This window comes from Rissa tridactyla, chromosome 13 (genome assembly GCF_028500815.1).
Source record: "Rissa tridactyla isolate bRisTri1 chromosome 13, bRisTri1.patW.cur.20221130, whole genome shotgun sequence".
Lineage (NCBI taxonomy): Eukaryota > Metazoa > Chordata > Aves > Charadriiformes > Laridae > Rissa > Rissa tridactyla.
The window spans coordinates 13,240,655-13,262,202 of NC_071478.1; the positions used below are offsets into that span (position 1 = coordinate 13,240,655).

Below are 21,548 nucleotides of genomic sequence, written 5' to 3' on the forward strand. Positions count from 1 at the left end.
CATCTTTCGGTTAAAAGGCAAACAAATCCATTCCAGTTCAATGGATAAATAAAATATCTGTCATTCAATTTTTTTCAAGAAATGTGCTCATTCAAGGTGTAAAAGGGATGTGGGGGAGGAATCGGCCTCATCCAAACATTCGTCCAGATTTTGAGTGGTATTTTAAGGGTGTGGGGGAAGCAAGGAAGAGAAAGAGGCTTAAATGCTGCAGGATTCTCAGCAATCTGAGTACGCAATCTGAAAAGTCTTCACAAATCCCAGATAAATGTTATCTTAATTTCGTTTGAGGGTGGAAAAGGCGGCTGTGGCTCTGCATTGGTGAAGGGCTTTCTGCCTCTGTCAGGAGCACGCGGTGCCCTTTCCCTCGATGGGTGCAGTTTTAGGCACTCCCCACTCCGGACGGTGTTCTAGAAAGACTGACTCAGCAATTCAATTAGGATTATTTTGTTATAGCAAAGAGATGCAGCAAATCTTCAGCATGCTATCACGCGAGAGGAAAAGAACCTCGTTGTAATTTTTTTTCCCCCACTCTCTGATAACTTCTCCTAAGACAGAGAGAGCAAGCCAGCACATCACAGCTGCTGTGGGGGAAAAGGGGGGAAGTCAGCACTTCTGCGCTGGCATGATCAGTTTTACACGTACCCTCTTTGGGAATGTGGGGCAATGGAGGAGGGAAGTCTCTACTGAGAGCAAGAACAACCGTGTAGTTTGGGTGATGACTGAAACTCTGGAGAACTGAGCGTGAGGACGGCTCCACCGCAGGTCTCACGTATGACCCTAAGCAGGTCTCGCTTCTGTGGGGTCTCCGCTCAGTATTCTTTGTCAAAGGTGCAAAATAAAAATCCCAGTCCCAGAAGAAGAAACCAAGTGACATCCCCTTTTTGAACAATAATCGTCTTCATGCATGTTTTTCATATGTCTTAATAGCACTGAGGCTGTACAACGCAAAAAATGGCAAGTGTTCTGGAGTTTGTGTACGTGCCCTGCATAGCTCTCCTATGGGAAGGGCCCTAAGTATGTGTAGCTACGCTTGGGAGTTGCTTTTTGCAATAGAATTTTTTTTTTTTTTAATGAAATTTTTAGTTATGAAATTTGGTACAAATGTTCGTTGTTTCATAGTGCTTTACTGATGTGAAAGACACGCTCTTAGAAGTTTCAAAATCAACCTATGGGATATGAACAGAAAATTAATCTTGCTGTTTGTTTGCATCAGAGGTGTATCGGTACTTACCGGCACCAAAAAGAGTGTTGCAGAGATGCATTGGTTAATGACTCTGTAGAGCTCTGAAAAATGAGGCTTTCTACTAAAAACGCTGTACTGCTGTTACTAGTTTCCTATACAGCTTCTCTACTCAGACTGCTTTCCCTTGCCTGTGATAGGCCTGTACTCCATTCTCCCGTGGTCTCTCCCTCTATTAAATGTGAAAAGGCAGCGTTCCTTTAGCAAGCCCACTTTTATTTTGTGGGTTGGCCATCCTTGGAGACTTCTAGCTGTTACCTGCCTGTTTGTAGTTTGACTGCTGGCGGTATGCTACGAACATGACAGCACAGATCTGCTGAGCCAGGAGACCTGCTTATTGTATTAAATAGGATGCTGTCTCTTTTGATGATCTTCTGGGAACGTTCCCGTGTTGGAGTGCTGAGTTTGAGTGAGTCTCTTAAAAGCCCCTGCATGGGAAGAGTCAATTTGTCTGTGTACAAGCTGCCAGTTTCCTGGGTACTCTGCCACCTCTTGATGCTTGTCACCGGTCCCAGTGCCTGGCTTGTTTGCATGCCTCCTGATCAATCTCGTCTCGCTTAATTGTAAATCAATTTTTTCTCTTATTGTACTGATGCAGATGGAGGTAGCTATGACGTTATTAATGATGCATCCAGCCCTGCTGCGGGGGACTGCTGTGCGCAGCAAAGCTCTGCCCGACACAACTGGGAAATGAACTACCAAGAGGCAGCGATCTACCTCCAGGTGAGCCCCGCTGTTTGCTGTGCTGTGTGAGAAACGAACTTCTCAAGCTAGGGTAGTTCTTGATTATAAGAAACAAAGAGCTGCTGTTTTGAGGTTAAAAAATTGGTGCTTTGTGAAGGAATCCGCCTGGAGAGCGGGGAGATGCTGGAAGCGCCTTCAAATGGGCTCTGGCAAGTCATTTGGGAGCACCTGAACAAGCTACCCTTCCTCCCCCATCCCTCCCAGTGCCAAGGACTGCAGCAGAGGGATTCAGCACACGTTCAGTTCTGCCACCTCGCCATGCGGATTTCTGTAACTTGTCACAGATCGTTGTTTTATGTCTTCAGTCACTCTGGGGTAAATGGTCAATGCTCTCCTGGACACATCTCGTGTTAGAATAGAATCATAGAATTGCCTGGGTTGGAAGGGACCTTTCAGATCATCTAGTCCAACCACCAACCCAACTCTGACAAAAACTATCGCTAAACCGTATCGCTAAGCAAAAGCGTCCTAATCCTGCCTTGGCCTCAGATTTGATGGGTGGCCCTGGGATGTTCGTTCAGCATCGGTCAAGCCCTGCAGGTCATGTAAGAGACAAGAGCAGGTTGAGGTCTTGAGTTGTACATGAAGAAAGCGTCCTGAGATTAGGGTCAGCCCAGGAATAAAATTTATCCTATTTAAAAAAGAAAAAGAAACAAACCAACCCTACCCATGCTCCAATTACAGGAAACACCATAATTAAATCAACAAAGTTATAATATTTTTAAGATCGCTGTACGCTCTGCGTGTGATGAATTAGCTACCAAAACTGAGCTTCTTCCAGAGTCTGAAATTGTTGCTGGTTCCCTTACTGTCCTTCCTTCCTCCTTCTCTTCGTTCCCTTTTGAAGGCTCCGCTTTGCAGTTTGAAGTGCTCTGGACCCAGTTAGGTTTTCCACTTAAGGCACTGCAAGGTGATTGAAACCATTTGTTCCTCCCTCCTCCTACATCGTAGGACTGAGAAGTATTGCTTCTCTGGTGTTTTAAAATGGGGTGTGCTTGGACCTTGGTAATATTTCAGCTTCGTCGTATGCTAGAGCAGCACTGACAATCTAATGGTAGCCCCAGCTCCTCCCGGGCTTATGTTTAAACGCATGATTATTGGAGATGCTCTGCAAAGGGTCATTGAGTTGCTGCAGTGTTTGATGGTAATGGGCGCAGCAGGCTTGGCCCTTCAGATGCAGATTATTCTTGCTGCTGCCTTGACCAATGGTCATGATGCCAGTGTCCTTGAAATGAAGTAGATGTAACTTAAAGCGCATGCAGATTGTTTATTTGAACTAGTAGCTGCAGGCAAGAGCGCCTTATCTGAATAAGAGGACTTTGCTGTCCAGCAACGTTTTGAATTACTTGGCTACCGAGAGGCAGAATTTAGACTATTTTTCATTCTGCAAGTGTGTTTTGTCAGGCGTGAATAAGAATGCCCTGCTGATCTAAGCTAGCGCTCTCTTGGAGAGGGGGGGGGCTGCATTTTATGGAGCTTGCTGCTGGGTTTTGTCTTGTTCGCAATCTGGCTCACTGACCCGGCAGTGTGTGTGTGTGTGTGTGTGTTCTTAAACAGAACGTGAGTTTGCCTGTGAGATGAGTAAATGAGAAATATTGGAAACCTTCCTCTGAATTAGTCTCGAGGATGCTTCACTTCTTAAAGGAGATCCTATTTCCTGACCCTGTTATCCATTTGCAGTCGCAGTTACTCTGCTTTGATAGTGGTAGCTTACTGCCCTTACAGTAATTGCTTACCTGGAAAGATGTTAATTAAAAAAAAAAAACCCACAACCTTTTGTGTATCTGACTATCTCAGCTGGGGAAAAATAATCTCTTATGACAGTTTCCAAGAGGCAGCAAGTTTCCTGTAAGTGACAAAGGCCCCTTTGCCTAAACCATTGACTCAAGAAAGAGAAGAAGCTGTTGGGTGATTCTGCATGAAAAAACACAAAATTCTCCCCAAACTAAGTTTTTTTCCTAGAGGTAAAAATAGTAATGATGTGGCTGTTTAAAAATCAGTTGTAGGCAAACTGTTAAGATGGAATATCTGACCTTTTCATGTTAATTAAGCTTTCTAGTTAAGAGGGAATGACAAATCAGCATAGCGACTTGTTAATTTTTCATGGAGCCTGTCTTCTCACATTCCCGAAGCAGAAAACACTCTCTTTGCTCCAGTGTTTTCTCCCAGACATTTTGCAAGGCCGAGATAAGGAGGAGCAACTGTCAGCCAGGTGCCCTGGAGCTTATCTGTGTGCTTTCGTGTTCTGTCCTGGAGAAGTTTAATCAAAAAAGTCTGTAAACATGTGGAAGTGGTTGCAAGTAAATGAAGCGCTGTGTTTATGTTGGGATGTTGACTAAAGTTTCTTTGCCTATCTTTATAAACTCTTTTCAGCACTCCTCCTCATTCTGAAAAGGCTCAAGGGTTTCTGAAGGAGGAGTTTGTGGATATTAATGAGTTTCATTACTGAAATATGCTTATGAACAGAAGGGGATGTCCCGTGTGTGTAGAGTTCATTCCTCCATAAACAGATTAATGTCGGGCTGTAAAGTGGGGATAGTCAGTTGGGAACTGTATCTAATCCTTACAAAAGTCTTCTTCAGGTGGAAAGCTCTCTTGTAGTACCAAGAGTCACTAATGCTATTCTCTTCTTTATTCCTGCTGCCTTAGGAAGGAGAAAATAACGATAAGTTCTTCACTCACCCCAAAAATGCCAAAGCACTTGCTGCCTACCTCTTTGCACACAATCACCTTTTCTACCTAATGGAGCTGAGCACGGCACTGCTTCTCCTGTTGCTGTCTCTCTGTGAGGCACCGGCTGTTCCTATGCTCCGTCTTGGCATCTTTGTAAGTACTTTGGGGCAAAATGAAGAAGTTGGCCTGTTTTGCAGGGGTGGGTACGAGGGAAAAGAAGGCTAAACGTAGAGGAAGAAGGTAGCAGTAGTAGGGAAAAAGCCACTTGGCTTGTTCTGTAAATTGGTTATCAGCAGATACACCGGCCAGCAAACCCTTCTGTTTAACGTGTGCGTGAATGACGTGACGTTTTATGTCTAAGCTTCACAAAATGCAGGTTGAGAGAAGCGATACGCAAACTGGTGTGTGCTGTTGTCAGTCCACAGCCATTTCATGAGGTACCACTGTCACGTGCAGTGCTAGGAGCTGCTGTCGCTGGTGGGAGGTTCTACATCTGCTTTTCAAGCTGTTAACGGCACCCTAAGACCATGCCAGGGGTGTCGAGCAGGCGTGACAACCTTGGGGTCAAAGTGTTGCTCAAAATGAGTCAGGGCTGCATAACTGAATTTGGGTTTTGAGCTGTGGCTAAAGCTGAGCCTGTAAGGAAATACTGTTGTTGTCTATGTGGTGCGTTTTGCATCTTCCAATGGAAAAGGGGTCATTCAGCACTGCCAAAAGCGGTGTTCTGTTCCAGAACCCCATCTGTGGTTGTCCAGAACATCTATTTCAAGAGAAAACCCTTCTCTGTGGAAATTCTGTCTGCCCAGCAGCTTTTCTTCCTGCATTTCACTAAAAAAATGCACAGTCTCAAACTTTTTTTTAAGAAGTTTTTGCTTGAGTCGCTGCTGTCTTGCCCTTTTGTTTCAAATGTATTGATACTTTCTTTTGATGTTATTCAAGTCCAAAAATGGATGTGGATTTCCAGGAAATTCTGGGCTGATACTGAATAGAGGAAAATTCTTCAGGCTTTAATAAAAGCGCAAAGCAGTAAATATAGAAAACATGAAAAACAGGGCTGTGCTAGCTTTAAGAGTGGCCTTGGGTTTTCCTGCGTGTCACCGAGCTGTGCTCACACTGTTGTCAAACTCACGTGCTTCTTCAAAAAGGAAGGGCAGAAGCGTGGCCTCCGGTGCGCTGCTGTTTGTGATTAGAAGCTCTGGTTTAAGCTTTGCTGTATTGTAACAGGTCCATGCAACCCTGGAGCTGTTTGCGTTAATTGTGGTGGTCTTTGAACTCTCAATGAAGATGAGGTGGCTGGGCTTCCAAACCTTTATCAGGCACAAAAGGACTATGGTGAAGGTAAGTTATCTGCCTGATTGTCGGTGTTTCTCCTTCACTGTCTTCTGGAAACAAAAACCGGATTAAATATTGGCCTGTACTGTAGCCGGGATAACGTAGCCATGTGTCCCAGCTGCCAAATGATTCATGTGAGATCTCTAAGCTCTCAGAGACACCTCCCACCCTTAAAGCATCCAAATAAATGGGTGGTCAGTGAGAGCTTTGCCTTTCCTGAAAGGAGACTGTGCCTCATTTAAACCCCTTTTTTTGCAGACTTGCGTGCTGTTTGTACAGTTCATAGAGGCCATAGTGGTGTTGGTGCGGCAAACCTCACACGTCCGGATAACACGAGCTCTGCGCTGTATCTTCTTGGTGGACTGCCGTTACTGTGGTGCCGTCAGAAGGTGACTAGTCAGCTGGCTGGGTTCTCTGCTGTCATCCCTGGGGCTGGGGTGGAGGAAAAGCACTCTGATCCTGCAGGCATCTCAGGAAGATAAGTGTTTTTCATGGGCGTTTCGGATCTCGGAGATCTATAGTAATTGTGACTGAAGTGTCTCGCCTATGTAGGGAAATTTCATAGGTAGTAGCTTTGGATGTGCTTATGTGTACTGTCCTCAGCTGTATAAACTACCTCCGAGAGCACAACACGTGATCGTGGCTGCGTTGTTTCTGGCTCCTGGGTTTGCCTGTGAACTGCACAATGAATCACAGAGTTAGTCTTTAGTCTGGAGAAGGAAAGTTGACAGGGTGACATTACTGTTGTTTGCAGAACCTGAGAGCTGACTGCAAAGGACAGATAGGTAGCTTGGAAACAGTCTTAATTTACCTAGCTTTCTACTTTTAATCCTTGGAGGGAGTGGGAAGCAAGTCCTCGAGTACAGTATGGTGTTGGAGTTTTTTCCCTGTCAACCCAGAGGAGAAAACATGCAAGTTTTGGTTTGTTAATGTTTTCTTATTTTTCAGAAACCTGCGACAGATCTTCCAGTCCCTCCCACCATTTATTGACATTCTTCTCCTCCTGCTTTTCTTCATGGTGATTTTTGCCATCCTGGGTGAGTTGTATTTATGGAAGGCGAAGCGATACTCTTAACCAGCTATTGTCCAAAAGCAACGCAAACGGCCTGGATTAATATAAAGCTGATCAGGTTCCGAGTCCTGCCAGGATCTTCCATTTATCACATTTTATCCGCAGTCATCTTGAAGGCAGAATTAAAGATCCAAAAAATCTGGAAGCTGGGTATTTGATTTTGAGATAAAGGTCCTTTTGACCTGTTCCAGAGGATAGTCTGTGCACTGGGGGTGTGTGTGTGTGTGTGTGTGTGTCTGTGTTTTCCAAGTTCTATTTCCATCAACTGTTCCTCAATCTATAGGTTTAGTTTCCATTCCCACAAATGGCATGTGTTTGTAGTGTACCTGCTCCAGTCCTGTATCCAAACCATCCCCAGAAAGTTTGTTTTCGGAAAGGATCAATGAAATGCCAATGACATGTTCAGGCAAATCTGCATGGAGGAGGCCTTCCAAATATTCTTCTTTTCATGGGGTCAGAGAGGGCTTACTCTTCGTGTGACCTTCTCTTTGGGAACCAGAGACTCAGCACTTTGCTGCTTGATGTTTAACAGACTTTATTTTTGTTTGTTCTTTCCCCCTTTCCTCTCTCCTCCTCTACCTTCTCTGCTGCTTCTCTAGGTTTTTACTTGTTTTCTCCTAACCACTCGGATCCGGTGAGTATCCCTGATCCTTTCAACTGAGGCTTGAGTGCCGTTTTGACATGGTTAAGAAACAAACATAACTGCGCAGTCGTAGCTTGTTCCTGGGTGGTAGCCTGAGAGGCCAGAAGCGAGCTTGGCAGCGTTACCCTGTTTTACCCCCTGCTGGGAAGGAAGATGGTGCAGAGAACTACCTCAAAGACAGGATGTCCCAAAGGGAACATTCACAGAGTTGTTCCTCGTTCTTGGTGTCGTAATTCAGTCAAACGAGCCACCTGCTGCTGTCCCCAGGGAAAGAAGGTGAAAGCTCGGCCACCTCAGACCGCAGCTGTCAGAGTCCAGCAGCCTCTAGTTCCTGCTGCTGCCGCGTCTGTATCTTGCTGGGAGTAACTACCACAAAGATGTGTAGATGAGCTTTTGATTGTTTTAACTCTTCACGTGACATCTCTCAGGGACCTTTAAAAAGGACCAGTGGTGAAGTGCCCTTTCCCTACGGGAGGCATCAGGGAATTGCAGAAGCGCCTGCGGGTGGGCTGGCTGTTTGGTTTTTTGAATGAAACGTCACTATGAAATTCTGGTTGCATTTTCTCATGGGAGTTTGGGTTTTTTTCAGTACTTCAATACCTTAGAGAACAGCCTTGTGAATCTCTTCGTGCTTTTGACCACTTCAAAGTAAGTTTGTGCTTTTCTAGCTCAGTCTTTCCCTTTGTCCCCAGAGAAGTCTAGCAGAGCCAAGAGTTTATTTGCAGAAATGCTCTGTCTCCAAATTTGACCCCTTTCCTCCGCGTGAGAGGGAGATTTCCCAGGTCAGCCTGGATGGGAAGAACTGGTATTTCATTTTGGTTTAGGACACTGTGACCTCAGACACAGAGTTATCTCTAAGCAACTCAGACCACATCATCACTGTGAGGGCAATAAGGGGGGGAAATGGCCTTATTAGGCCTTGGTCCAAGAAGGGAAAGTTTCTATTTGTGTTCCTTTGTCAGCTGACAGTTTGCGGTTGTGAAGTAACTGCCTATTCCTCTGCTTCGGTTCACCTATCTGCTAGGAAACAGGGGTAACAATAGTGGGTAAGTATTGATCTGCTGTCAGGGAGAGCTCTGAGGATTAGGAAATTAGCAAAGGATGGAATACATCGTGGGTTGTAACGCTCTTACACCAAGGCCGTATTGCTGTCGTTGCTATGTATCAAAGCACAACCCTTTAGCCACGTGACAAATCCCCTTTGCCCGTTTGGGTTTTGGGATGTGCAAGGAGTGGCTTTTCATATGTAGAAGTTTTTCATCCTATTCGTGCTGCTCATTGTTAGGCACAAATTTCTGTGTCATGAGCAACGCCATGTTTTGCAGAAATGTGCAGATCTTTGGATGTGAGTTTAGAGAGACACACCCGCATCCTGTGCCTCTTGCCTTTGCAGTGGGAAGTGTAGCTGGAGTTATTTGGTACTTAAACTCGTGTCTTTTTCGGGTGCAGTTTCCCTGATGTGATGATGCCATCTTATGCCCGGAACCCCTGGTCCTGTGTCTTCTTCATAGTGTATCTCTCCATTGAGCTGTACTTCATCATGAACTTGGTGAGTCACCTCATGAAGCGCTTAACTTCTCTCTGCCTGACTTTGGAGCTCGTTGCCCAGCAGAGTCTTCCCCGTTCCCAAGAGTGCTCTGTGATAATCTCAGGCCCTTTGGCAGAGTGCTTCTAGAAATGGCAGCTTTGCTACAGGAGTCTTTTAATGTTTAACCACAAGGAATTGAACTAAATCACAGAAAACAGAATGATACGAGTATCTTTCAACTTCTTGCACATTAATATCATGCTTGGAGTGACATACTCAGTTGCAAGAAATTTATTGTCCTTTTCTGTCTTAATTATTTATCATAAAATGGCCTTTTATTATCTGGGCTTGCCTGAAAGACTTTGTAAATCAGTTTGAAGGGGATGGAATTACTAAGTATGGCAGGACTTGAAGAGTGCTGATAACTGCAGTGTGAGAGCGTGGCGGCTGTGCTGGCTCTGCTTCTTGCAGCATCTAGGGCAGGGACAAAACCAGCTCAGGGGAGGATGTGAGTGGTGGAAAAGGGCTTGCTAGAGGAGTTGAGGAATTCTGCAACCCAAGGTGAGTGATTTGACGCCTGTAGTGGGCTTGGGACTTCACTGCTGCTGTCCTAGATGAAGGGTTAGCTTTGACATGTGTTTGCCAAAGGTCCCGTGGAAGGGTGAGTCCAGAGAGCAGCCCTCAAAACTTGCTTTCCAGGAAGAGATCGGGGCATTTTAACAAACACTTTGATACTGTTTTCTGTTGGCATGTGTGGGCTTGAAACTACTAGTGAGTGTTAGGAGGCCAGAAACATCTGAACCTCTTCCAAAAAGTGGATCAGTGTGTGTGCAGCGTGTTTGGTGATCCCTTATGGCCAATGGGCCATCGCTGACTCCATCCTGCCTCCGTCAGGGTAGTGCTTAGTAAATTCCTCCTGCAGGCAATGCCTCTTGTTGCCTCTCTACACTGGATGTTCGAGAAGCACTAGCGCAGGTAGCTGCAGAGCGTGAGGATCAAAACATGACTTTCTCTCCTGTCTTCTCTCTGCAGCTTCTCGCTGTTGTGTTCGACACTTTCAATGACATCGAGAAGAGGAAGTTTAAGTCTTTGCTGCTGCACAAGCGCATGGCCATACAGCATGCCTACCGCTTGCTGATCACCAAACAGGTACAGGGCTCTGCAGGGAGGCTGAGAACAGCCTGGGGAGGGCAGGAGGGGAGGGCAGCAATGTTTTAAGTACACCAGTGGTCTGGAGTGTTTAAGGAGCACGTTCTGAAAAAGACGATTTATGTCTGTTGACTGTAATCATGCTCAGCAAGGGCTTCTTTTGTTTTTCTAATTCATGTGACTTACTTGTATCTGATTCTGGAGGAAAAAACGAAGTAGACTGAATTTCAGCTCCATGTGAAATTATGGAAGTGTCTTGATAAAATGGGTGAAATTTGTTCTGGAGCGCATGCGATCATGGATTTCTCTCCGATTCGGTGTGGGTCACTTGAGGACTTGCTTCTCAAGCACCAGTACTTAGCGGAGGGGTGGGTCACACAAGCGAAGACAGACTACAGTTGCTAGATACTGCGCAAGTAAATGGTACAAAAGCAGAAGTAATTCACCTACAAACAACTTTTTATGGGGACAGAGCACTTGGGGGAGAGGGTTGACTTCTTAACTTGTGGAGCAGCAAGAGAAATAAGGCCCAAAATAACTAACCCACTTCTAGCAGATTAGTTCATGTTTAGGGCACAGAGCTGATAGTCTTAAAAAAGTGCCAGTAATGGGATCTGTTAGGCTGTCTACTAATTTCCCAAGAAGAGTGGCTGAACTCTGTCGCTTGGGGTGTCTGGTTGGACAATTTTCACATGAGAGGGCAACAGGGAACAGTTCTGCAGTTGCTGGAGGGACCGATTGCCAGGAGAGCTTTCTGATCTCTGTGCTCTGGGGTACGCTCAGTTCGTTAAAGTAATAGCTTAGGGTACTTTTGGGGCTTAGTTATAATGGCATCTTACGATAATGTAGAAATCCTGCTTAAAACAAATCCAGAGTGAGAATTAAATGCGCTAGCCTCTATGTGCTTCTGCCTGATGTCGCTGCTTATGACAACATTCCCTTGTTTCTAGAGGCCGTCTGGAATTTCCTTCAAGCACTTTGAAGGGCTGTTGCGGTTTTACAAGCCTCGGATGTGTGCCAGAGAGCGATATCTCACTTTCAAAGCACTGAATCAAAGCAATACTCCTTTAGTCAGGTAGGATGGTCTTAACCGCTACACCCAGAGCAGGGAGGTTGCTTCACTCGCTGAAGCTGGTCTGTACCTCGGAGAGGATGGCTGGGTTTATGCAATGAACGTCGTCTGAGATGTGGGAACAGAGTTATGTGATTTGTCTGGGAAAGCAGGGAGCTTGGAGGGGTGGGTACCCTGAGAGTTGAGGTTTTTCTTCGGAGGTGATGGAGTTCCTGCGTGCCCTCTTGTGGATACAGCGCTCTGCTGGCAGTCACCGAGCAGCGCCTGTTTCCCACCTCCCCTCCCAGAACAGAGGAGCGAGAAATTGAGGAACAGCATTAGAGCCTGCGAGGAGCATTTCTTCACACAGTGCAGCCTCGCAGCTTAACAAGTTTTGGGGTTTTTTTTCCAGCAGCTGGCTGTGCCCCCCAGGGTTTTGTTAATTAAAATCTGGTTCTGCTGGTGCTTTCAGGACTGTCATCCTCTGTGTTATGAGGCAGAGAATTACCATTCTGGTGGGTGGGTGCAGCTAACTCCAGCCAGCGTGGAAGTAGAGGGAATTAGAGCAAGAGACCTTCTCTTCCTTTTCCTTTGTTCTGGCCACAGACAGGCTCGCAGTGAGTCTCTCGTGAAACAGGTGCCGATGCTGCTTCTTAAACTCAAGTGCCACAGAGAACGGTTGAAAATGGCATAGGGAGAAAGGCTGAAGCTTTTAAATTTAGGCACGTAATGACACCAGGAAGAATCTGAAAAGTTCAGCATCCTCCACTTTCAGACACCCGCAGCTGTTACAGGCCTGACCCTGAGCACCTAGACGGGCACTCGTGTTTTATGAGTTTCTTTGCTTTCATGTCCTTTTTCAAATTTCATTGTTGCCTTGAAAAGCAAATGTGCAGAAGTGTTAGAAAAGGACTGTACGAGTAATTAAGGCAGTCCAAGACTTCTTCATGAAGGCTAGTACAACCTCTGTCCCCTGGAGTTTGCTATCTGAGCCTCGGGTCTTTCCTCTCGGTGGTAAAATTGTGGAGTTCAGCAGAGTCAGAGTTTCCTCTAAGGGCTGTAGCATTACACAAAGAAGGTAGGCTTTGCACCCTGTTCCGGCTATTGCCAGTCAGAGTGGGAAGAGGTCAGTGTTAAGTTATATCAACTATGGTTGCAGTCCTAATAAAGAGTTAATAACTTCCAGGGACTCTCTACTGATGATGCCTGGCAAGGACAATTAAGGATCTAATCAACTCCAAGGCTCTAATCAAATGCTTCTTTTCTGTTTTGCAGTCTAAAGGATTTTTACAATTTCTATGAAGTTGTTGGCTTAAAATGGAAGGTGAGTATTTATTGGGTGGAGAAGAGGGGAAGGGTGTGTGGGAGGGAGAGCAAAGGAGGCCAGCGGTGAAAGGGAAGGTGGGTAAGAAACAAAGGCAATCTAAAAGAAGCAGGTGATGGGGTTAAGGTGGGTCTCCATCACTGCACATTTTTTGTATGGATGTAGCATCGATGACTTCTGATCGTGGCTCTTCTGCTTCCAGGCAAAACGAAACCGCGAGCACTGGTTTGATGACCTTCCACGGACAGCATTCCTTATTTTTAAAGGTAACAGGCTGTGTTTTCACAACAGCAAGTGTTCAACTAGCAGGAAGAACATTTCTTTACAAAGACAGGGTCGTCTGAAGGGACCTTCTCTAATGGCCCTGGTAAACAGCTGAGAGAAGGGCTACTAACCAACTCTCTGTGTATTCAGAGCCTCCAAGGCCAGAGCCTTGTATTCAGAGTCTCCAAGGAAGATTTCTGTCATGTAAATATTCCCTGTGCTCTGACCCCAACCCTGTCTTCCTTAAAATTAGAGACCTCTTGGCAGAAGCTCTGTAGCGAACCAGACCCTGAGGTCATGGAGGTCTGTATTCCTTTTTCAGCACAAGGGTTATATGGGGATTTATGATTGCTGAATCTAGCAGAGCTTATAGGTTTGTTTCCCCATATCCCAGGCGGGAGCTCACGGCAGTAACCGTGGAGTGGGATTTGTGTTTTCACAAAAGCTGCTAGGCTTCCTAGTCCCAAGGTGCGGTTGCAGCAATCGTACAGGTCAAGTGCAGCTGCTGGGGAAGGGGAAAGAGGTCTGAAATACCCGTCAGTGTAATCTGTCTTGAAAATGTGAATTATCTCCCATGTCACAAGTTTCCTGACTGAATGCAGCAAGTCAGAATCTAAGAACTTATCTGCAGTTCTTTTTCAGTGTTGTATGCTAGTAGGTAATAGTTAATACCATCTTGATCCAAACAGGCAGCTACCATAGGAATCCTGCACGTCTCTGCTGATGCACGCAACCCTTCTTGACAGCGTATGTGTTGTTCCGAACACGGGCAGTGCTTCAGCAGCTGCATTTACCTCTGTCCACACCACCAAACTAGTATATAGCGGGGGTGGCGGGGGGGAAGGCATCTCAGAGGTTAAGTATAGTGAGTTCATTGCTGCTAAAATTCTAGAGGAAATTCAAACTTGGTCCCAAGAAATGAAAGTTAATGATCTGCTAATCTGCTTAGTTTCTGTGCTCAGGATTGGTATGAAAAATGGTCGCTAAGGAGAAGGTAGAGGAAGCTGGACATGAGGTATGGAGGATCGCGTTAACATTTATTTTGTCATATTTTCCTTCATGCAGGCATCAACATCCTTGTGAAGTCCCGCGTGTTCCAATACACCATGTGTAAGTAGAAGTAAGGAGCTGTGTCTCTGCCAGACTCCCTTGATTGCGTGGGTCTGGGGTGCTCTGTCTGCGCCAGCCCCTCCAAGGGCTCAACGTGGTGGGGCCTGGTCTTTGGTCTGAACCATGGCTCAGGTACATATTCTGGAATTTTGGCAGAGGGAGAGGGAACCGCATGCCTGTACCGACTGCTGCTGCAGCGCGGGCTCTCAGCGCTCGCTGTGTCAGGTCTTCTGGAGAGGCTCGTTGGTTCACCGCTTCATAGTGCGCTTGTGGGGCTGATTCTGTAGGAGTCGGCTTGGTGCATTTGGGTGGGTTGGTGGTTAGCTTTCACGAGCTTTGCGTTTTTTATCTTGCAGCTGAAGGATGCTGGGTAAGGAGCTGCCTTGCCAGTCATCCACCCTCTTCTACTTGCACTTGAGAAGGTGCAAGCATCCTCGTTACTGGAAGGATTGCTTGGCAACTGTACTGCCTGCGAGAACGATTTAGTGCTCCTCTAGAGGAGCGAGAGTGCTTACTTGTGGAGCTACTCGCTATGTTCTGAACGATCTATTCCTACCCAGTAATTTGGGGTGGTTTTTTTGAATACTGGAGGAGAAGAGTATTTTTTTTTTTTGTAAACGAGGATGCTAAACTAAAGAGAGTGGGGTGGGGTGGAGTGAGGAGATCTGGGTGAAAAGGAGAAATCCCGCACCTTCAGTTCTCAGCATTTGAAAGTTGGGGAGCAGCGACAGATCCAAGCCAACAGGAGTTTAGCCTGCACTGTTGGGGATCTAGTCGTTCTCAAGATCTTGTTCCAGAACTAGGAGAAAGCTGAAATACACAGGTAATAACATGACAGAGCATAAGATAATTATGAGTAAAAATGATTGAGCATGATTCATACCATTGTTTTGTTTTAGTTTTGTTTCTTTCTGCGCGTAAAGGTACTTCATCTGTTCAAGGCCTGGGAAAAGTCAGGGTAGAAGTTTTGTGATGCTCCCAAGTTATGAGTTCAATTTGTTAGTTGAATTGGAAACACTCACCCTCCTGCGTGTCCTATATTGTATTCTTTTTGTTAGCCTAGGAAATGGATGTCCTCTGGTCCAGGAGTGTGTTTGCTATGGGTTATTACTTTGTTTTCCAGATACTGTGGTGGCTGTGAACGGAATTTGGATTCTTGTTGAGACCTTCATGCTGCAAGGTAGGAAACATCGCAGCTTGTTTCTTGGCTATGATGCTGGGGGATTGTAAAAAGAGAAGGCTAGAAAAAGTTCTTCTTGTGTCTTGCAGGAGGGAATTTCTTCTCCAGAAACGTCCCGTGGAGCTACATAGTCTTCCTCACGAGTAAGCTGATGCTTCCCAACCGAGCTGTGTCATTTCATAAGGAGTTGGGAGGGGAATAGAAAGCTCTGTTCTCAGAAAATTATTCACTTTGAAGTTAAAACTTAGCCACAGGTGCCCAGACTCCATCTAGAAGAATGCTGTGCCTGGCAGGGATTGTCAGCCTCCACGCAGACCCGTGTGAACACTGCTGCACTGTTACACAGCTCCCTCCATGGCTGCAGGCTGGGGAGCTTCTTACCTCCGGTGCAACACTCTGCAAAAGCTGCTCTGTTACTCTTAAAGCTGGTTTCAGCCCCGAGAGCAGAATAGCCTTGTTTGTTAGGTACAGCGTGCAAAGTGGTAAGCTCCTCCAGACCTGCGATGGCTCTGTGTGGAGTTGCTCACGTTGCTCTGCGCTGCGCTGCCTGTTCCAGGAGGCATCATCAGCTCTGATCTGATCGCGGCTGTGAGCTGGCTCTCGGCCACACACAGCAAGGCAGTCCTGTTAGAGACCGGAGTGCAGGGCCGTGCTGAGAAGAGGACTGAAAGGACTAGATGAACTAGTTGATGAGCTGAGTTTTCTAATTGAACATCATCCCCTCCATAAACATGTACTTTAGTCTGCCTTTTCAGCCCAGGTATAAGAATTGCATCTTCCTTTGCTGGTTCATTGCACTGCCATGGAACTCTTCAGTGATGTGAATTCCCTTCCCTTCTCCTGCCAGCACCTCTTGCTCGAGAGGAGAAGCAAAGTATAGCTCCACTGAATCAAAACAGTGTGTAAAACTGTAGCAGAAGGTGCTTTGGAGAATCTAAGAAGAGGTTGCTAACCTCTTATTTGACTGCTGGGCAGCTCTAGTGCTTCCCCGGCCGTTAGTCTTCAAAACATTTCTTATGAAAGTTTGAAGGCAGGGGGACTCTGCAACACTTCACAAGGGTGTTGTCACCCAGCTCGTCTCTCCCACCCCTGCTCCTCGGAACCTGGAAGGAAAGATGTTGGGATGACAAACAGGGCATCGTCATGGTGGTGTTTAACCTACAGGCCCACAAGGTGCTGCCAGGACAGAGGGTGAAAGTAGATGGCTCTTCTTTGAAAGGATGTCTCCCGGCAGGTGCAGGCTAGGCTATGGGATGTGGATATGTTCCACTGAGACAGAAGGAAATAAACAGGCAGGACTGAATTCCCTACAGCGCTTTCTGGCCTTTCCTATAGGAGCTTGTGCCTCAACATTTATAGTGTGTTAGCCAACTAAGTGTTTTGCAGACTGCTCTGGAGAGAAATCACCATGAATACAGGAAAATGTGTTGATTTGGAGGGAAAATGTCTCTTTGGCATCTCACTGGGAATAAGGATGATGGGTGGGGGACTGTTAAACCTACGTTCAGAAGTCCTGTACATAAAGCACCACATGTCTTCGAGGGCAAGCCTTTGTGTAAGCCCTCCTTGTGATGCTGCTGATTTCTGACCAGGGCTGTAACCTTGTTTTACAGTCTATGGCGTGGAGCTGCTCCTCAAGACCACTGGACTGGGGCCCGTTGAGTACCTGTCCTCAGGCTGGAATCTGTAAGCAAACACTGATGGTTTTAAGAGAGAGGTGGTGGAAATTGTTGGGTCAGAAAGATCAACTTCTGAGATGACTTTTTAAGCCTGTAGAGCAGGCTATTATAATTCCTCTGACCTTGGCCTTGCACATCTTGTTAGGCTGCGGCAGCACCAAGTACCTCTTCTCTGCTGAAACACTAGCGATAAATCACTGCGCTTATTTTCTTTTATTTTTTTCTTCTCAGCTTTGACTTCTCAGTCACCCTGTTTGCATTTTTGGGGCTCATGGCACTGGCGTTTAACATGGAGCCGTTCTACTTCATTGTGGTCTTGCGACCCCTTCAGCTGCTGAGGTGAGACGGGAAGGCTGGTGGGAAGGGGGATACGGAGAGCAGGTGGGGAAGAAAACAGCCAGGCTTGTTTTCCATCAATCCAGTTGGGGACCAAGCTCCTTACCAGGAGAGGGCAAGGATTGCTCTGTGGGTACGTGACCATGGAGAACAGGAATTGCGTGGGGTAATGAGATTAGCCAGAGTTATCAAAATGAATGATAACAAAAACTTGGGATGGGATATGAAACCCCGTGCTTTGGAGCTTAAGCTGATCTCTAATAGAGATCAAGGGATTTACCGGGGGCAGATTATCCTGTGTCTGCCTTCGTGGGGTTCTTACACCTCCTCTGAATTGTCTGATGCTGTTCAGAGAAAAGCTCTTCTGTCAGGGTGAGACAGTCTGAGCCAGTTTAATAATTTCCATTGAATTACCAGAAATTACAGTTTTCAAAGGATGCTGCTTTCTAGGGTGAAGTACAACCCTGCTCTCACTGCATCTCACACTTTAAGCAAGGCTGTGGCCTGTAACCTCTCTGCAGCTCAGTAAGAGGGGTCTGATTAACCCTCTCTTTTCGAGCCTGTTTCGGAGGTACATTCACCTTCTCAGAACACTTTGAGAGCCATAGGCATTTGAGGCAAAACGTTGTTTTGTTAAAAACAAGCTAATGTAATTTAGCTCTTCAGTGAGGATTTAAAAAACACTTTATAACACTCAAGGGGGAAAAAAATAATGTTTTCTCTGTTGCTCCCCTGCCAAAGCCTGGGTTTGGCAGCTGTGTTTCTCTGTAAAGGCTGATGGAGTTGCCAAATCTTAAATTAGCAGGCACAATGTAGTTTTCTTTCATCAGTTTTTATTGGGTCATGGGGGAAACAGAGAAGCTTGTGACTGAGGAAAGGAGTAATGAATCCTGATCCTGCACAGAGGTCTAGTTTAAGTTCTTATGATTTTTATTTTTTTAAAAAATAGCTATTTAGGCATCACGCTGTGTAAGAAGACACAGACTTTTCCTCGAGATTCCTCAATCCTGTAAACACTTAGTTGAATGTGTCATAAACATTCAGACGGGACAGTGGGACGCTGTTAGGTGAGCGGAGACCACTTGAGCGAGAGCAGATGCTGTGAGTTTGGTGTCAGGAAACCTTACTGCTCATTGACCTGGGAGGTACAGAGGACTGTGATACTCTCTTTAACTATTTCCAATGACACCAGGGAAGTGCAGTGCATTAAGTAACAACTGGCTTCTCCTTTCAGGCTATTTAAATTGAAGAAACGCTACAGAAATGTCCTGGACACTATGTTTGAGTTGTTTCCCCGGATGGCCAGGTACTGTCTTCTTTTCCTTGGGTGCTGGCGGGGAGAGGGGAGGGAAGGTTTAGTGTCTAGGGCTGGGGTCAGGATAGGGACCTGTCAAACCTGCTAAAGGTGTTTATGCTCTGATCTGTCAATGGATTGTTGCTGATTCTTCCGTGTGCTGCAGTGAGGTGTTAATCTGAATTTCTTGGAGTGGTATGCAATAAGCAGCACTCCAGCACCCTGGGGCTCCTCCTGCTTTTGTGTTAGGAGGATGACTAAGACTTGATGTTTGTTTAATTTTTGTCCCCCATCCCAGCTTTTGGTGACGGGGGAGGCCCATTTGGGAGGAACATTGGCACAAATATACTCAGCCCCAGGTGTTTGCCTGTCCTTAGTGCAGCAACTCGAGAGCGTTATTGTGAAGCGGTGGGACAGAAGGAGCTTGGTGTTGGCATCTTCAGGCCCTGTTCCCTTGAAGGAGGTCTGAGCAGAGCAGCGTGTTAGCTAGAGAACCCTGTTCTTGGCACAGTCCCTGCGTCCAAGGGCATGGGGAGGGCAGAAACAGTGTGTGGTGTTCTTTATTAAAGAAACTGTGGAGAGGCGTTTGTTTACCAGAAAAAGACAGGCTGGGAGGGAATCCAGGCTGCTCTTTAGTTTCTCTCTTCAGTGAGTGGCAAGCTCCTTGTCCAAAGACTTCTTGAATGAGAGCGGGCAAAGAACTGCAGAGCCACAGTGGCAGGAAGGGTGGTCTGGGGTTTTCAGTGCTGCTTCCCATCCCTTGGAAATCCCTTCCACAGCAACCAGCCTGTGACTTTGTGTTTCCCTGCCTTAGCAGCTCTTCAGTAGCACAGTACTCTCTCTGTTTTTGCCTCCAGCCTGGGTTTAACCCTGCTGATCTTCTACTATTGCTTTGCCATTGTTGGCATGGAGTTCTTTGCTGGCGTGGTCTACCCGAACTGCTGCAAGTGAGTACTGCAAATCCATCCCCCTCTGCAGTGGTTTTGGTGCACAGCCAGTAGCAGTGAGCTCTGGCAGCTCTATCTCCCTGTGGAGAAATGGGCAGAGGATGGGTCTGAATGGGGTTTTGCAGCTCAGGCAACATGCTGGGAAAATCTAGGAGATGCTTGACTTCTCTAGGTAAGATTGGATGAAATGGCTTTCGCATTGCATTTGGAAAAGGAGAGATTTCTGTGGTAGGGTTGGCTGGTTTTAATGAGCTCTGTAACTTGCCTCAGCTGCTCTGGGAAGACTTCTTTGTGGTACCATGGCTGGAAACCCTTGTAAAATCTGCCCTAGAGTGAAGATGAGTTTTTTATCTTGGTGATGCCAGAGTTGCTTGGCCAGACGTGTTACATATTTAGGCCTCACTTTGTACCAAGATAAATTCACCCGGTCTTGGAAGCTAAGCTGTCCTGTGCCCTTCTATCTTAAATGGTGGCAGACCAATTGGAAATGCCAAGCTTTAAGGGTGTGAGCCAAGGAGCCTAACACTAAACACTCAGTTTCTCTGGTATAATATTTGCTGAATGATTAGAATGACTCCATGTGCTCCCTGGGCTTGTGCTGAGCTGTGAAGGAGGGAGGCTTTCTTCCCGAGAAAAAGGCAAGTGTTGGCCAAGAGGTAGAAACTGCCATCCTCTCACCACCTTCAAAGTGTTTTAGTATTTATAACCCTTGAGATTTTCCTTGCTTTTCTGGTTCTCTTCTCATTCTTTGTCCTGGTTTCTCCAACCAGCACAAGCACAGTCGCAGATTCCTACCGCTGGGTGAATCATACAGTTGGCAACAAGACAGTTGTGGAAGAAGGTTATTACTATCTCAACAACTTCGACAACATTTTGAACAGCTTTGGTAAGGGCAGTTTTGTCTGTCGTGAAGATTATTCCTTAGTGCATCTGTGTTCCTACAGAGCTGGATGGCAGGACTGTAATGCTCATGTAAGGCTGGGACTCTCCCATAGAGTCCTACTCATGCACCTCAAACACTCAGCTCCTGCTCTTTCTGTCTGGAGAACTCCAGCTGACTAATCGTGCCATGACTGTTCTGCAAGGTAAGCAGATGTCTCTTAAAAGCCAGTGTGAAGCCAGCAGATCTGTTCTGACTGGTGGTCAGACCAGACTTCTAGAGATGTTTAAGGAGGGCTTTAAGTCACTACCCTTCTAAAGAGTGAATAGTGAAGGTAATACATTTCTTTAAACACACTGATGGAGAATAATTTGAACGGGTTGATTACTCACTGTGATTTTTCTGAATGTGTGAGCAGAGATGCTTATCTCCTGGAGGTTTCAGAGGTCTCCACGCTCTCTGTTGGAAAGGGTCACGTCTCTTTCTGATTCTTTCAAGAAATATAGATTAAACCACGCTCCTGGTTCCGTGGGTCTGACCTCCTTTGTCTAAAGTAATTGCAGTGATGAAGGTCTGCATCTGTCTCTGGATTTGCTGGCTGTACTGAAACTTTGGTGTCTCGTTTCAATCTTCCCTGTCAAATACTTTGTCTAAGAATCACCGTAAATTACATCAGGATGGATAAAGCAATTGTCTGTATTTTTTTCTCCCGCTCGTACACAGTCACGCTGTTTGAGCTGACAGTCGTCAATGACTGGTACATCATCATGGTAAGTAAACCCCAGCTACCTTGCGTGTATAGACAGCACAGGCTCTTTGCCAGCTGAGCTAGATCTTCCACACCACCACTGCTTTCTTCCCCTGGGGACTGGAAATGGGCCCAACATTGTCATTTCTTGTTGCCAGATATCTTTTTGGTCCTGATCTGTGGTGGCATTTGAGCTCTGGCATGCTGCTGGGCATGTTTTCTCATGAATCTTGACCAGCCTTCAGGCCAAGTTTCACAATCTGGTCAAATGAAGTCACTGTGTATTCCGGCTTGTCACCCTGCTGTCCAAGCCAATGTTCTCATAGCAGCAATGGCTCTTACAGCCACAAGCTT

General features: G+C 46.2%; 1 protein-coding gene across 6 annotated transcripts in view; it reads left to right on the forward strand.

Moving 5' to 3' along the window:
• TPCN1 (two pore segment channel 1) overlaps positions 1-21,548 on the forward strand; it is a 46,650-nt gene that overhangs the window by 19,547 nt on the left and 5,555 nt on the right. For 5 of the 6 annotated variants that reach the window (XM_054219636.1, XM_054219637.1, XM_054219635.1 and 2 more), the window contains 21 exons: positions 1,839-1,963; positions 4,634-4,810; positions 5,882-5,995; positions 6,248-6,378; positions 6,938-7,026; positions 7,661-7,695; positions 8,294-8,352; positions 9,154-9,253; positions 10,265-10,381; positions 11,332-11,456; positions 12,708-12,756; positions 12,959-13,022; positions 14,086-14,130; positions 15,254-15,310; positions 15,400-15,453; positions 16,924-16,996; positions 17,221-17,328; positions 18,560-18,631; positions 19,477-19,566; positions 20,337-20,452; positions 21,170-21,216. In XM_054219636.1, the coding sequence (XP_054075611.1) occupies positions 1,839-1,963; positions 4,634-4,810; positions 5,882-5,995; positions 6,248-6,378; positions 6,938-7,026; positions 7,661-7,695; positions 8,294-8,352; positions 9,154-9,253; positions 10,265-10,381; positions 11,332-11,456; positions 12,708-12,756; positions 12,959-13,022; positions 14,086-14,130; positions 15,254-15,310; positions 15,400-15,453; positions 16,924-16,996; positions 17,221-17,328; positions 18,560-18,631; positions 19,477-19,566; positions 20,337-20,452; positions 21,170-21,216 (1,847 nt within the window). The remainder of the gene's footprint in view (positions 1-1,838; positions 1,964-4,633; positions 4,811-5,881; positions 5,996-6,247; positions 6,379-6,937; positions 7,027-7,660; positions 7,696-8,293; positions 8,353-9,153; positions 9,254-10,264; positions 10,382-11,331; positions 11,457-12,707; positions 12,757-12,958; positions 13,023-14,085; positions 14,131-15,253; positions 15,311-15,399; positions 15,454-16,923; positions 16,997-17,220; positions 17,329-18,559; positions 18,632-19,476; positions 19,567-20,336; positions 20,453-21,169; positions 21,217-21,548) is intronic. The other variant, XM_054219640.1, reaches the window with a different exon arrangement.